Raw genomic sequence first — 17,125 nt, 5'->3', positions numbered from 1 at the left:
CACACACACACACACACACACACACACCCATCTCCCCCAGGCCTGCTCTTTCCCTGGAATGGCACCGCCCAGTGGCCAAAGCTGGAAACCCACGGCCACGTTGTTTCCTCTTTCCCTGGTCTGTGCTTTCGCCTTCTACAGCTTTCTTTCTTCTAGCACTGACCCAGGCCGCTGCGCCTAATGTCCCACCTGGATGCAGGGTGGCCTCTTCACCCATTTCCTGGTCTCTCCTCCATGTTGCCAGAGTCACAAAGCACCCTCTTGCCTCAGAATCAGGCCTGAATACCTCAGCCTGGCCTTTGTCTCCCCCCAGCATACCTCCGTCGCCTCGCCGCCGCTGCAGGCACTGCTCCATCCTCCTTGTCGTTGCTCTCTCTGCCTGGAGTACCTTTCCACCCTCCCCACACCCATCTTTTGGGACGCTTCTCATTCTTGAAGGTCCAACTTAAAAAAAAAAAATCTTATAAATGACGATTCCTCCATTCTCACACTCCTCCAAGAATTAATCACTCCTTCCTGAATCCCCAAAGCTCTAAGCATAACATTCTAGTTAAAATAGTGGGCTTTCCCACTAATCCAAGTGTGCTACTAAACTGCTCTGAGCCTGAAGGTTTTAAGGAAGAAATGAGATGATGCAGATGAAGCTCCCATCACTGGGCTTGGCACAGGGCATGAGTTGGGTGAGTAGCAGCTGCTTTACCCCTTTGCTATTGCTCTCATTCCTGAGGTCTCTCAGGACCTCGCAAGCTAAGGGAGAGCCAGGTAGTCTTCACTGCTGTCTTATCCCAGTGCCTGCCACAGTGTCTGGCCAACACTAGAGGCTCAGAAAGGTGATGGGTTTTAGAGTGGAAGCCTAGTACTACCCCTTTCCAGAGGTGGGACTTTGGACGCGCAGCTTACCTCTCTGTGAATCAGTTTTCCCATGTGTTAATTGTTAGCCCTTGGGCGGTGCAAATGGTAAACGTGCTTAGCTGGGCTGCTAACCGAAAGGTTGGAGGTTTGAGTCCACCCAGAGGTGCCTCAGAAGAAAGGCCTGGTGAACTACTTCTGAAAAATCAGCCATTGAAAACCCTGTGGAGCACAGTTCTCCTCTGATGCACATGGGGTCGCCATGAGTTGAAGTGAACTTTGGCAACTGGCTGATAGTTAATTGGGGATGGTGCTGACTTCCTAACTTTCTCGTCGGGTCACTGCCAGGACCAAGCTGTTCAGGCTTATGAAGTACCTGACACAGTGCAGGGGCGCAGCTTCCCCCTCAAATGCATCTGGGGACCCTTGAGCCCTGGAAGGAGGTAATGCATAGTCCCTTTCCACCCAGGGTAGACTCCCCGTCCCTCCTTCTCTGCCCTGTTCCAGGTGAGCTCTTTAGGCTGCTTCCCCAGGCCAAGTTCCAGGGGCCGGAGGTGGGCTGGGCCAAGCCATCGGTGGAGCGGCAGCGACCTCATGTGGCTAAAATGTGCAGGGCAGCAGCAGGCTGGGTCCCTACCCAAGGGTCCCCACTCACCACCCACATTGCAGAATGGCTCTCCTCTTAAGATCACACTTTCGACCCTGGCAGTCGGGGCCCCAGATGGTGATTCACAATTCTTGGCCTCTTCTACCTCTTCCTGCCCCCCACCCCCACTCTGACTTATCATGCGTCTGTTGCCACTACGTGCCAGGCACTGTGCAGGGGGCTTTGCAGACATTATTTCACTTCATCTTCATTACACTGGGAGAAAGTATTACAATTCCCATATTACAAATGTGGAGCATAAAGCTCAGAAAGATTAAGTGGTGCACTCAAGGTCACCCAGCTCAGAAACAGCAGAGCCACGATTAGAACCCAGGACTCTGGAACTTTCCAGACCACAGCACTGTCCACAGCATAGTGAGAAAGCCATTTGTGCAAATGCAGGACTATGATGGACTTGCCCAGATAGAAGCAAGCAACCATCTGACGTTATAGAGAGAGGAAACCTTATTTGAGCTGACTTTGCAGGATTGGTAAAATTTTCCAGGGCAAAAGAAAGCAGAAAGGGCATTCTGGGTGGCAGTAACAGCATAAGCAAGCAAAGGCAAGGAGGTTGGACAGGTGGCATGTGTTTGGGGACAGTGAGGATGGAGGAAGGGAGCAGTATGAGGTAAGTTGGACAGGCCATGGGGCCCTGGTGAAGAGTCAACTTGGAAACGAAGGTCTGGGCACTGGTGGAGGCTCCCAGCCAACAATGCTGTGTGTTGGGAGACAGTTAGTGTGCAGGGACCCTGAAAGTCCTGCTCCCCGAGGATTCCCGGTATCTCTTCCTCAGTTGCACTTGGCTCAAGGAATGGGACTAATGATGTTTATGTCCCCCTCTCCCCCACCCAGAACTACTATCCAGGCCCTGGAAATTATGGAGAGAAGGGCAACCCATACACAAAGCTAGAGCAGAATGCATGGAACCGGTCCCATTCCGAGGGCCTCATGTGCAGGATGACCAACAAGCCGCCCCCCTTGGCTCATCAGGTACCCCCCTCACTTGGCCAGGCCTTGCCCACCTTCCTGCACACTCCCAGAGGGAGGGTCCCAAAGGAGATGGGGAAACAGGGACCCAAGAGGACAATGAACTTGCCTCAGCAGCTCTCCTGCAGGGACTGTCTTCTCTGCTCTGCATTAGGGAAGTGGTCTGGGACCAGGGACCTACTTCTTCAAAAGTGGCATTGAGACATACCTGGCACGAAAAGTTGGTACCCGTGGCCCTTATGACATTTTCTCTGGAGACCGAACCAAGCCCCCGCCTTACGGACATTACTCTGTGCAGGTGTGTACCTGGGCGGGCTGCGGGCAGGGGCATTCTCTAACAGGGTGACAAGCCTCACTATTCGATGCCAGGAACAGTTGGTATTTTCTGACTCTCCCCTCTGTGGAGAAACTGAGGCAGGCCACAAGGTTGGGTAGGGGCAGAGCCCTAGGAAGGGATTTGAACCCTAGTAAATCTGTCTGACTTCCCAGCCAGCCCTCTCTCCTCCGCACCAGCATGCGCTGCATAGAATGCAGATGTCCCACAATGCCAGGGCTGGGCGGGGACTGGCCGCAAGGCCTGTGGGGGCCTCAGTGGAGCAGCGGTGGGTGTCATGCCATTTTGGAAACACTGCCCAGGCATCATGAACCCAGCTAAGCTGGCCAGCATAGTGGCAGTGGTCTGTGAACGAGGCAGAGAACTGGAGGTCTGTGAGGGGAAACTGAGGTAGAATTTTAGCCTAATGCTCCCCTCTTCCCTATAAGGTTCCTATTACATCATCTCATAGCATACTGTGCTTTGCTTTCTTCATGTTCATAGCAACCAGAATTAAGTATTTGTCTAATTACTTGGGGTTTTCTTTTGTTTCCACTGTGCATTCACTGGGAGTCCTTGGGTGGTGCAAATGGTTAAGCGCTTGACTACTAACCTCAAGGTTGGAAGTTTGAACCCACCCAGAGGTGCCTTGGAAGAAAGGTCTGGTGATCTGCTTCTAAAAGGTCACAGCTTTGAAATCCCTATGGAGCGTAGCTCTGCTCTTCACACATGGGGTTGCTATGAGTCGAAATCAACTTGAGGGCAACTGGTTATACATTCACTCAGTGGGTACGAATAGACCAGGTCTAGGTGCCAGGGAACCAGCCCTTGTGGAACTTGCATTCTGATGGGAAAAGAAAGACAATCACCAGTGAACATATTAAAAGAGAAAATGATAGAGTGTTAGCAGGTGATGAGTGCTATGGTGAAGGGCAGCGGGGCTGTTAGTGAGGAGGTGATGGTGGTTAGATGTTGAAATACTTTTGAACCAGGTGGTAAATAGCTACTGTACTGAGCCTGCTGACCTGGCCTCTCCGCTGGGACCTCCCAGACATCCCCATGACCAGCTACTAAATGGGTCCTGCCCAGCACAGCAGCACCTCAGGGACGCTTCTCAGGTGCTATAGCCAATGCCCGTTCTGATTGTCCAGAGCCCAGGCTACACTGGTTTTTAAATATTTGGAATATCACTCCTGCTTAGAACAGTACCTGATTCAATAAGTGTCAGTTAAATGAATGAAAAAGAACGAATGGATAAATGCTATCCAGGTTGTAGGGCGTGGGCACATTGGTGGGGGGTGCAAGACACTCTGTGTCAGACTAACCCCAGCTGGTGGGTAGGAGACAGTCTGTGTCCACCTGCCCAGATCAGTGGGTCTTGAGACTGGCCAGCCACGCCCACACAGCCCGGCCTCAGGATGCCAGCAAGGGCAGGGTAGTCAGTGTCACCCTTGTTGCTGCTTGTACTTGCTTTTCTTTGGTTGCCGCTGGGATTAAGAAAGTGGGCTCTTGATTTTCCTGGTGTATTAGAACTCTTTCTCTCTCTCTGTTTCTCAGAAAATAAAGCCCAGAGAGCTGACGAGTTTCAAGAGCTTCGTGGAAGAACTGAATTCACGTCACAATAAGAAGCATGGGGTGTTTTCAAAACTTTCCCGTGACCCGAAAACTCCTTCGGAGAGGATTTACTGGGCCACCCTTAGCCAGTGCCCCCGAAAGTTGGTCAGTGTTTCCCCATGGACTGCCTTCCTCTCTTGGAAGGCGGCTCTCCCGCATGTGTGTGTATGTCTATGTGTGTCTGTGTGTATGTGTGTTGGGGGCTGCTTTAGGGGGAAAAGCTCAGTGTTGGGAATCAGACGCACCTGGTTTCCAGTCCTGGTCTTGCACTTACCAGTTGCTTTGAGTAAGTCTCTCTTACTCTACAAGCCTTGGTTTACCTGCCAGTCTATGAGGATAATAATACTCATTTCATAAGGTGGTTGGCACCATTGAAGAAAGGCCTGGCCATCTACTTCCGAAAAATCAGCCATTGAAAACCTTATGGTCAGTTCTACTCTGACACACATAGGATTGCCATGAGTTGGAATCAACTTTATGGCAACTGATTTTATGTACTTAGAGCCTACAGCATAGTGCCTGGTACCCAGGAAGAGTTCAGCCAGTGTTGATCTCCTCCCAGAGCTCTGGAGAAAGCGCAAGGGGGAAAACTGGAGAGGGCAGAGAAAGAATAAGGGGGTCCACCCTGACAATACTCGAGCCATTGTATTTTTAATTGCCTCATATGCATGTGAAAGCTGGACAATGAATAAGGAAGACTGAAGAAGAATTGATGCCTTTGAGTTATGGTATTGGTGAAGAATATTAAATATAAAATGGACTCCCAGAAGGATGAACAAATCTGTCTTGGAAGAAGTACAGCCAGAATGCTCCTTAGAAGCGAGGATGGCGAGACTTTGTCTCACATACTTTGGACATGTTATCAGGAGGGACCAGTCCCTGGAGAAGGACATCATGCTTGATAAAGTTGAGGATCAGTGAAAAAGAGGAAGACCCTCAATGAGCTGGATTGACACAGTGGCTGCAACAGTGGGCTCAAACATAGCAACGATTGTGAGGATGGCGCAGGACGGGGCAGTGTTTCGTTCTACTGTACATAGGGTCACTATGAGTCAGAACTGACTCAATGGCTCCTGACAACAACAACCCTGACAAACGGACTGACCCTTTGCTCTGTTCAAGGGAATGTGAATTCAGCCTTAAGCACCAAGGGAATCCTGGGAGATGGTGGTGGCAGCCAGTGGTCTGAATAGGTCCTGGACTTTAGCAGGGCTCCCCTAGTAGAGTCTGCCCCCAGGGAGGGAACGGCTAAGGGCTTGGGAATGAGTTGGGTCTGGGAAAGGGTACCAACATGTCCTGAATAACTCCTCTGGGCCAGGCACCTTCCAAACCCCTGAGGGAGGCATTATCACTTGTATTTCACAAAAGGATGGGAAGGGGTTTTCCCAGGTTCCCCAGCAGGGGGAGAAGGAGCGGGGATTGGAACCTGCATATCTGGCTCCAAGCCTATGTACCCTCTCCTCCCAGGCTGGGGTTTGGAGCATCTATCTGGGCCCTGCCTGCCAGGCCATGAGGACCCTAGGGAACCTGGGAAGAGATGTCAGGCTGATGGTTGGGGGTTAGAGTAGGTGGCTTGGATCATGAGGGCACCACAAGGCCTCTTCACCCTGGGCAGATGGGCCCCTGCTGAGCTGGGAGTTGGCTGGGCACCTCCCACCATCCTTGGCTCAAGGCCGCGGGCTGCCAGGTGGGGCTGATCACTGCTAGAGCCTCTCCAGATTTCAGCAATCACGCCTTACTCCTAGGCCACGTCTGGTCCTGGTACATGGATTCTGCATGAGGTGGAGCGTAAACACGTGAACCGGCCACCGTTCCTGATGTCCTCAAAACGGATGGGCATAAAAACCTACCAGGTGCTTTGGGAAGCTGGATGAGTGGGTCTGCCCAGGCAGCGCAGGGTGGGGCAGGACAGGGAGTTCATGGTGATGGGAACGGACTGCTCTCCTGTGCTACAGACAGCCCCAAACCCTTCTTGCCCCCTGGAAACTGATGCTCTGAGTGAGCCTGGATCCCCTCTTTCTCCCCCGGGGGACCTGACACTCACTCCCACTCTCTTATTTCTTGAAGGCAGTGGTTCCCAAACTTTAGCGTGCATTAGCATCACCTGGAGAGCTGGGCCCAGGAGTTTATGATTCAGTAGAACTGGGGTGGAGCCTGAGAGTTTGCATTTCTAACAAGTTCCCAGGTGATGCTGTTCACGCTGCTCCAGGGAGCACACTGAGAACCACTGTGCTAAGGGCCGTCACCTCCAGGCATCCCATTCTACTTTCCCAGGAGAAATTCTCCCTCCATTCTCTCTTTGCTTTTGTCTTAGGGTCCCAGGGGCAGCTGGTGGAATGGGCCCATTACTCATCCCTGGTTGAGCAAGGCTGTCTCCTGTTTCACTTCTTTCTTCCCCTGTCTCCTCCCACTCTAGCTGTCTTGCCCCTCACCCAAGACAGCCATCCCACGTGTGTGATGTAACTTTTAGTTTGTTAGTGTTTGTGTGAAATAGGTAAATTCTTGTGTTTTGTGTGCATGCCTTCTTAATTCGCACAAATTCGCACCTCATTCTGTTTCTTACTCCCCACCTTCAGTGTTTAAGTGCACCTTTTATTGGAGTCTGATAATCATACAGAAAGGTACATGGATCCTAAGTGAACGGCTCCATAAATGGTCACAAAGAAGACTGACTCACCCGTATAATCATCACCCCTAGCATGCAATGGCTCATTCCAGCACCCTAGGAAGCCCTTTCACCCCCACCCCCAGACAGGTGGTTCCTATCCTGACTTGTATTAGTACAGGTTAGCTTTACCTGGTTTTGAACAGTTTTATATTTTTAAGGTCTTTCCCGGCCTCCCTGGTACACCTTGCTTGCAACTTTATCTGCCTTCCCGATCTGTTCCCATTGGCCCCATCCTACACCCCCACACCTGAGCGCTCGCTCCTCCTCCGAGGGGAGCAGCATGCCAGCCACCCTACCTCCTCATCTCCCTGTGGGATGGCACGGTCCCCACTGCCCGATTCTCTTGACAGCCAGGTAGCCAGTTCCCTACCTCCTCATCCTTCTTTTTCTCACCTCCAGCCTGTACCTCTTCAGGAGGGAGGGTCTTCACTTGGGGACCCCAAGTACAATGTTAGACAAGAGCTAATTGACCATGCTGCTATTGCATGGTCCTCCAAGAAGGTGGAAAGGGCTGCTGTGAGGTTAAGCTTCCAGCAACTTGGCTTGCCCTTTCCCCTGAGCAGGAAGCCCCTCTGCTTGCCCACCGCCAGCCTGGGCGTCCACTCCCTCATGCGGCAGGCCTGTCCCTTGTGGGAGGCAAGTTCTTCTTAACCTTGGACTAGAAGCTGGTCTCTCATTCCTAACCCCTCCCAGGCTGCCCCTTGGCACTGGTCCTCCAAGGAAGCTGGGTTCCTGTCCTGCCTTTATCCTGCCCTTGCTACATGACCTTGGGCAAGTTACATCTCCTCTCTGGATCTCTCTGTTAGGCCTCTTGTATCTACAACCCAGGAATGGGTTCTGGATAGGATGGAATAGGGAGCAGTGGAGAGGAGGAGGCCTGAGAGCCAGTCTCCAAGCCAGGTGTTCAGCTTGCTAATGTCCTGGTGCAGAACCCTGTAGGTGTGGGCCGCTACCTCAACACCTGGCTGATGGAGACAAAGGACAGACGGCAGCGGTATCGGTCTCTATACCTGGGCAAATCCAAGCGCTACCCCTCGGACCCAGCCTGGGACATGTTTCTGCAGTGAGTACACCTGGAGCTCAGGGGAGGAGGGGTGTAGGGTTCCCTGTGCTTGGTTCTTATGGGAGTACAGCGATGCCCTCGTGCCAGCCGAACAGCAGAGGCAGTGGAGAGAGGCTTTGAGTTCAGATCCCAGCTCTGCCCCAGCTGGCTATGTGAGGTGGGGCATGGCGTTTCACCTCTCAGCCTTGTTTCTCTCGGCTATCACATGAGCAGACCACTGAGGAGACCTAAATGAGATGATCTGTCTAAAGCTCCTGATAAGGAAAATGTTCTCCATCAGCCCTAAATCCTTGGCCTATCACCCACAGGGTCTGGGCTCTGCCTTGGGTAAATCTCAGTTTCTTGGTGGACATAATAGGATTGGTAAAACTCGTTTTGGGAAGTTGTTGTGAAGTCTAAGGAAGAAAATGTACATGAAATACCGTGGCTAACTGTAAACAGCTTGCAAGTATTAGCTGCTGCCCTGTTTTATTAACCTAAATCAAAAAGCAAGCTCACTGTCATCGAGTCGATTCCGACTCATAGTGATGCTGTAGGACAGAGTAGAACAGCTCCATAGGGTTTCCAAGCCTGTAATCTTTACAGAAGCAGACTGCCACATCTTTCTTCCACGAAGCAGCTGGTGGGTTGAAGCACCGACCTTTCAGTTAGCTGATTGCTTAACCACCACTCCACCAGGGCTCCTTCTTATTGACCTAAAAGGCCATCAGTTGCAATATCATCTCCATTTCAGAAATCTTAAAATGTGAATAAATGTGCATTTTTATAATCGATAAAATATAGTATCATTTTTTTTTTTTAGAAACTATGGTGAGTGTATAAGGACCAGATTCTGGTGATTGCTCAGGGATACCCAGCGTTTAAATGTACTTCTTTGCTTAGTATTTTATTTTTTTAATCAAAGTAGTCCTGTGTCTTCTTCTTGATTTTACTCCCTTGTTTTGGTGACTTCCTGAGACAGGGTGATGAGGGGTAAGATTTTTGATAGGCTGCATGCCTGGAAGTTTTTTTCCTTTTTTTTTTTTTTTCTCTGCATCTGATCAATAGTTTGGTTGGAAATAAAATTCTAGGGAAGAAATAATTTTCTCTCAAAATTTTGAAGACTTTTGCTCCATTGCCTTCTAGCTTCAAGCATGGTTGTTGAGAAGTCCGTTGCCTTTCTGCTTTCCATCCTTTGTCTGTGATCTGCATGTTTTTTTCTCTGGAAGCTTCTAGGATCTTCTCTTTGTCCCTCGTGTTCTGAAATTTCATGACGTTAGGTGTTAGCGTGGGTGTCTGTTTTCATCCATTGTGCTGCGTGCTTGGTGGGTTCCTTTAATCTGGAAACTCAAGACGTTCTGTCTGGGAAATTTTTTTGAGTTTTTTTCTTTAGTGATTGCATCCTCTTTGTTTCCTCTCTTCTCTCTTTCAGTAGTTTGTTTTATAGCTTAATTAGTAAGGAATGTCTGCCTTGAGCATTGTGCTCTTTTAAGAACTATTTATACGGGATCAAATTGACAACAGCAACTTGAAAGACTAGATAGGAAACTTAGGAGACAGTGAGTTTATGTTAGTGGGGGAGGAACAACTCAGAAAAGAAGGGTGAGAATGGTTGTATAACTTGAAGAATGTAATCAGTGTCATTGAACTGTACATGTAGACATTGGTGAATGGGTGTGTGTTCTGCTGTATATATTCTCAGCAAAGAATTCTTTTTAGATAAGTGTTAGATTCGTGGCTTGATATTCTAATTTTCTTTTTTCTCTCCTATTTTCCTTCTTGGCCTTTTTTGTTCTAGTTTCTGGTATATTTCCTTGACCTTATCCTCCCACCCTACTACTGCATTTAAAAATTTGGGGTATTATGTTTTTTTAATTTCCAAGAGCTCATTAGTGTTGTGGATTGCTCTGTTTTCTTTCTTATTAATAGCATGTAGTTCTTGTGTCATCTATGCAGTATGTTCTTTTATCTTTCTAAGGATACTACAACTTTTCTTAAGTTTTCTTTTACTTCCTGCGTTGTCTCTGATTCTTCCAAGTACCTTTTTTTCTTTTGCTCCTCTTGCTCATATTTAAGAGGAAAGCACTAAAAAATACTGTGAGTCTGCGTAGGGGTGTCAACTGGTGGTCTCACTGGGAGTAATTGTATGGGGATCCGGTCATCCCATTAGAAAACCCTCAAATGTGGATATTTCCAGGTGCTTCCTCTGGGGTTATTCAGCTTCTCTAGAAAAGAATCTTCCACCCTGGATTGGTAAGTGTGGTTGCTGGTAAGTAGGTTGCTGCTAAGTGTGGTTGCTGGTGTTCTGTGAAGGAGACTGGAAGGTCTCATCATTCAATATATGGACTTCCACTTAATCCCTCTGTCTTCACTGTGGTACCTGTCTGCCAACCTTCCACTGTGCCTGGCCTTCCCGCATTGGGAGCCTCTTTTTGTATTAAACCCCTAGTCTTCTGCTGGGTGAGTGAAGAATCAGGGGGCAGTCTAACTTTCTCCCTGTTTTCAGCCCTTAGTCTTGCACCAGCTTTTTGAGATACCTGGTACCTCAAATTTCTGGTTCTTTCTGGGGTTTTGTGGCAGGAATTGGCAAGCTTCTCATCGACTCCCTCTACTGCAGGCAGCTTGCTCTTCAGTTGTCTCAGCTCTGCTAATGCCTTCCTCCACTTTCTGTTCCAGAAACATGTCAGTGTCCCTTGTTTCTGATGTCTCTTCTCCTGTTCTTGTTTGTCAATTTTTCAATAATTCCTTTATACCTTTTTAGCAAATTGTAGGAAGGAGTAGAGATTTGCCTTGTTTAATTGCAACTCATGTGGAACATTCTTAGTGTGCAAAAGCATTTTCTTCCTCTTTCTAAGCAAGGTGGTTAGCCTTATTTTATAGGTGTTGAACCAGGCCCAGAGAGGGGAGACATAGCAACTTGCCCAAGGTCACACAGCTGGAGAATAATAGAGATGGGACCAGAATCTGATCCTTCCCATTTCCAGGGCAGGGTCCTTTCCACATACCAATGCCCACGTGATACTTTGGGATGCTAGGAAGAGGGCCATGTCCTGGTTCTTGCAGGGCCACCACTCCCCCATCACCCTTTTAGCAAAGTCCCTACCTATGTGCCATTTGCTCAGCAAAGGGCTCTAGGAAAGGAGGGGCTGCCCCATTTCCGCTGGGCCCTTAACTGCCCACCCCTCCACGCCCGAACATCTGCCTACCTCTTGAGTCTAAAATTCTTCTTTCACTGCTGTTATCACATCCAGCATTCAGGCCTGTGGGAGTTATAGATTTCCCTTCTAACCTGGCTTACAATCCCATCTCTACCACTTAGCTGTGTGACCTGGGGCAAGTTACCTGGAGACAGGCTTTCTTCATCTGAAAAATGGGGGTAGATAACTGTAATAACCACCTGGCAGAGTCTGCGGGACTAAATGAGATTATGCATGTGAATCTACTTTGCCCTGTGGATGATTTATTTATAGGTATGTTACAATGGCTAGCTTCCTCTTCTCTTAACCTCTGCTTACACCTTGGTAGAATTAAATAAGGGCTAAGTTCTTTACAGGTGTTTCAAATACAGATCATCCAGGAAAAGAAAATACAATGATTTAAATTTGCTCTGTTGTCAAAGACCCAAGGAAAAGACCTCTATTAAGATAAAAATTTTGATAGAGACCGGGGCTGGGGGGGGAATAGGTGGACATTTGAGTATTGAAGGAGTCCTGGTGGCGCAGTGGTTAAGAGTCTGGCTGCTAACCAAAAAGTCGGTGGTTCGAATCCACCAGCCTCTTCTTGAAAACCCATTGGGGCAGTTCTATTCTGTCATATAGAGTCGCTGTGAGTTGGAATTGACTCGACAGCAATGGGGTTGGTTTGATGTTTTTGATCCTGACGGGGGATAGGAAATTTTGAAAGAGGAGGCCAAATACATTGAATATAACAGTGAAATACTAGAAACTTCTCATTAATGTCAAGAGCAAGACAGGGATGTTCATATCACTGGCATTATTCGACATTTTTGTAGAGGTTCTAACCAATGTAGTAAGACAAGGAAAATAAATAAATATAAAATATTGGTAAGGAAGGGCAAAATTACCACAATTTATAATGATATGTGTGTTTGCCTAAAAAATACAACAACAACAACAACAACAAAAAACCCAAACCCATTGCTGTTGAGTCAATTCCAACTCATAGTGACCCTATTGGACAGAGTAGAACTCCCCCATAGGGTTTCCAAGGAGTGGCTGGTGGATTCGAACTGCTGACCTTTTGGTTAGCAGCCGTAGCTCTTAACCACTGTGCCATCAGGGCCCCAAAAAATACACCAGAGTTCATTTTAAAATTCTACAGCTAAGAAGCAAGTGCAGTAAAGTATATAAATGAATGATTTCTTATACGCAGCTGTAGTAAATAGAAAACTGAGAAAAAGTAAGGATCCCGTTCTTATCAGAAACACAAACTATGGAATGTATTGGGATAAACTTAATAAGATATATTTAAGGCATAAATGAAGAAAAATAAAAACCTTCACTAAAGGATCTTAAAGAAGGACTGAATAACTGGAAAGAGTACCATGTTCATGGATGGAAAGACTCAATATTGGAAAAATATTAATTTTCCCCATTAATGCACATATTTAATGCCATGTTAGTCAACTCCTAAAGAGGTTGGTGAGAGGACTGGATAAGTTGATCATAAATTTCATCTGGAAGAGTAAATACATATGAATATTTTTAAAAAGAATAATGATCCTATTAAAAGTGCACTGACATATACATAGAAATCAATATGGAGGATGAGGCACCAAACTGTTAACCATGGTTACCACTGGAGGGTAGGTTTACAGAGTCTTTCACATTCTACCTTGTTTTATTTCTGAAATGTTTGAATTTTTCAAAATAAACATATGTTATTGTTATAATTAGGAAAAAAGTAAATAGAAGGAGAAAGACAGAATTTTTTGAGACAGACAACAAAATTTATTATAGGCTCTCCTTTAAGATCCATCGCCAACCAAAAGTCACCCTTTGTCCTCCAGATCTCAGTTTTCCCATCTGTAAAAGGGGAATAATTTATACCCTACAGGGACATCATGAGACTTAATTAAGGCTTATGAGTGCAACGGAAGACAACCACTCTGTAGGTCTCAGATTGCTAGGTCTGGACATGATTCTCCCTGGGGCTCAGTTTGGCATCATCCCTGAAACCCTGACCTCACCTGGGCTCTTGGATGAGGACTGTTCAACAGAGCACAGAAGGTGGGTCATAAGATGGGACAGAAAGATTCCCTTATACACTCTTTCATTCATTTGAAAAACCTGCTCTATGCTTGGTTCTGTGCTGGGCACTTCTGAGCTGCTGGTTATTTTCAGGTGACCAGAAATGTTCTCTCATTCATTCACTGCATTTTACTTCTGCTTTCATATTTTTAATTTCTAAGAGTTATTTTCTAAGACTGTTGCTTTTAATAACAACATGCTCTTATTTTATGGATGCAATTTTTCTTTCATCTCTTTGAGGATATTAATGGTTAAGACATTTACCTGATGTAATCTCTTCTTTTTTTTTTTTCTTTCCCAAATCCCTTTTCTCTGAGTGTTTGGTTTGGCCTCAGTCATCCATATGAGAGATTTTTTTCAAATTCTTATTGATCCTTGGCTATGCACTGATGTTCAAGACGGGGCAATAAAAATCCTGCTGAAGGTTCTGGGGGCATTTGTTGACTGTGGACTTTACCATAGGGTGATCAAGCTGAGTGGTTTCATTGGAGAAACTGCCAGTGTCAGTATTGTTAGATATTTTCTCTTGTCCTTGGCCAGAGAAAGCTCTTCTAAGGGATATAAGTCTGGCTGCCAGAGCTCTAGTATTAAAGTGAAGAGTAAAAGGCTACAGGTCTCAATATTTAGTCATTATACTTTTATTCATTTCCCTTTTTTCAATATGGTACTCATGATTTCAACTGTGTCTACTGTCATCCTCTACAGAGACCCTCTATTTTACTGTCTTCAGAGACTAAGTCTCCAATCTTCTGCCAGGCTGAACGAGGGGCACTCATCTGGCTGCAGAGATTGAGGAGGGAAACTGATATTAAATAGACTTTAGATCAATATGTTTTCAGGTCCACCTTCACTCCTACTTCCAGAGGTACCTGGTATTGCCAAGTCCTTTCTTTCAGATTGGTGGTGGAGGAAGGAAGGGTGGTTTCTTAGCTTTATTCTCTCATGACTTACGGTTTAGTTTCCTTGAGTCAGCTAAGTCATTTACTATTCATCTATCTGCTTTCCAGCTCCCAAAATATTTTTTCTTGTTGCTTCTTCTTTTTGTCCTTGTGGGTATATGCTTTTAAATTTTTATTCTTTTGCTGTTGTTTTAGTGAGGTTTCAGGAGGGAGAGAGGTTAATGTATGCATTCAGTCCACTGAAGTGTGGTGAAATTTCTGTTTCAACGGTAAATAAAAATCTTGCAAGTGTTCCATCTAAAAAGACAAGTTAACCACAACCTAAAGAAAAGACAGTCAGACATGTTTTGGGCTTCTCTTCTGAAACATGAATGATAGAAAACACTGTTTATAGAATTCTCAAGAAAAAGAATTGGAACTGTAGAATTATCTATGTAGTCAAGCTATATTCATGTACAAGGAAAAAGAGAGACACAAAAGGATTCAGAATACCAATTATACACTTTCTGGAATTATTACTAGAGGAAGTTCATGAGCTGAATAAAAAATGAATTAGCAGTGAGGGCTCAACCAATGAGAAGATGTAATATGCAAGAATATATTTGACTATGATATACCAGACAAATGTAGCCAACAACAACAAAAATTGATAATATAAATACAAAATGAAGTAGAATTCAAGGCAAAAATATTAAAAGAGACGAAGATGAGTATTTAATCATGATAAAAAATAAAGTCCGTGAAGAAGTTATAACAAGCCTGAACCTTTACACACCCAAAATAACAGTGTCAAATTCCCAAAATCATAATAGGAATTCTTAATATATCTGCCTGAGAATTTGACAGATAAGGATAGATAAGTAATGATTTGGAAGATTTGAGTAGGTGTATCTTAAAACTTTGTGTTTTACAAAATTCTACATTATTTTCAGATACTTACAGAACAAACAAAAATTAATCCTCTAAGAATCTCATGAAAAATGACTAAATTATTGTGGAGAGATTGGAACCCTCATGCATTGCTAGTAAGAATGTAAAATGGTGTAGCCACTGTGGAAAACAGTCCTAAAAAAGTTAAACATAGAATTACCCTATGACCCAGCAGTTCCACTCTAGGCACATACCCAAAAGAATTGACTCAGATATTTGTACACCAATGTTCATTACAGCATTATCACAATAGCTAAAAGGTGGAAACAACCCTAATGCCTATTTAAAAGATGAATGGATAGACAAATTATTGTCTATCCATACAATGGAAGTTCTGATACATGCTATGACATGAATGAATCTTGAAAGTATTATGCCAAATGAAATGAGTTAGACACAAAAGGACAAATATTATATGATTCTGCTTATATGAAATATCTGGAATAGGCAAATGCATAGAGACAAAAGTTTATTAGTGATTACTAGAGACTGAGGGGAAGGGAAGATAGGAAGTTATTGCTTAAGGAGTACTGAGTTTCTATTTAGGATGATGAAAAACATTTGAAAATGGATAGTGGTGATGGTTGCACAACATGGTCAATATAATGTCACTGAATTGTACGCTTAAAAATGGTTAAAATGGCAAATGTTTCGTTATACTATATATTTTACCACAGTGAAATTTTTAAAAACGTCTAAATTAAAAAAACAAAAACAAAAAAAACACCTAGGTAGAAAATTTTAGTTCCCTTTTTCTAAACATAGTATAATAAAATAATAACAATAAAAGGATAACTCCCAAAACCAAGTACTTGGAAATTAGAAAACTCTCTTCTAAATACATGTTGGGTGTAAGCAAAAATCAAGTTTGAAATTATAGACTATTTAGAAATTTATTACAATGAAAACTATATAGTAAAACCTATGTAATAGGGTCAAAGCACCTGTTAGAGGAAAATTCATAGCTATTATTAAACAAAAAATATGAAAACAAAAAACAATCATTGAACTCGAAGTTTAAAAAAAATTAAAATTAATAAAAAAACAAGTAGGAGGAAAGAATTAATAAAAATGAATAGTGATGGAAAAATATGGAAATGGACAGTGGCAATGGTTGAACAACATGATGAGCTTAATTAACATCACTGAATTAGACGTGAAGAATGTTGAAATGGAAAATGTTTTGTTGCATATATATTTACAACAATTAAAAAAATGGAGACTGGATAGATGGAGCCGTTCTCACTGGATCCTCTCAGCTCCTTAAGGTTGACATGCTTTTGTTAATGCCTGCCTATCACTCCTGGTGTTGGTGAAGAATGTTGAATACACCATGGACTGCCACAAAAATGAATAAGTCTGTCCTGGAATAAGTACAGCCAGAATGCTCCTTAGAAGCAAGGATGACAAGACTTCATCTCATGTACTTTGGACATGTTATGAGGAGGGTTCAGTCATTGGAGAAGGTCAGCGAAAAAGAGGAAGCCCCTCAATGAGATGAATTGACACAGTGGCTGCAACAATGGGCTGAAACATGGCAATGATTGTGAGGATGGCACAGGACTGGGCAGTGTTCAGTTCTGTCGTACATAAGGTTGCTATGAGTCAGAACTGACTCAACAGCACCTAACAGCAGCATCACTCCAGGAGGAGTCCCTGGGTGGCGCCAATGGTTAAGTGCTGGACTACTAACTGAAAGACTGGTGGTTCAAACCCACTCAGAGATATCTCAGGAGACAGGTGTCGTGGTCTGCTTCTGAGAGGTCACAGCCTTGCAAACTCTATACAGCAGTTCTGCTCTGCACACATGGGGTTGCCATGAGTTGCCATTGACTTGACGGCAACTAACAACAACAACGTGACTCCAGGTTGGTAGTCAAGAACCAGTGTGCTTGTGGATGTAAAAG

At 45.1% G+C, this 17,125-nt stretch overlaps 1 protein-coding gene across 1 annotated transcript in view; it reads left to right on the top strand.

Annotated features, from left to right (window-relative positions):
* The window catches only part of CIMAP2 (ciliary microtubule associated protein 2), a 38,260-nt gene that overhangs the window by 10,510 nt on the left and 10,625 nt on the right, over window positions 1-17,125 (top strand). The window contains 6 exon segments of the mRNA XM_023727033.1: window positions 2,348-2,485; window positions 2,637-2,780; window positions 4,353-4,514; window positions 6,155-6,287; window positions 7,798-7,805; window positions 8,007-8,140. Coding sequence (XP_023582801.1) covers window positions 2,348-2,485; window positions 2,637-2,780; window positions 4,353-4,514; window positions 6,155-6,287; window positions 7,798-7,805; window positions 8,007-8,140 — 719 coding nt within the window.

The sequence above is a fragment of the Trichechus manatus genome, unplaced genomic scaffold (genome assembly GCF_000243295.1).
Source record: "Trichechus manatus latirostris isolate Lorelei unplaced genomic scaffold, TriManLat1.0 scaffold00015, whole genome shotgun sequence".
Lineage (NCBI taxonomy): Eukaryota > Metazoa > Chordata > Mammalia > Sirenia > Trichechidae > Trichechus > Trichechus manatus.
Note: the sequence above shows the minus strand (reverse complement) of the source record. Positions and strands in the feature narration are given on the sequence as shown.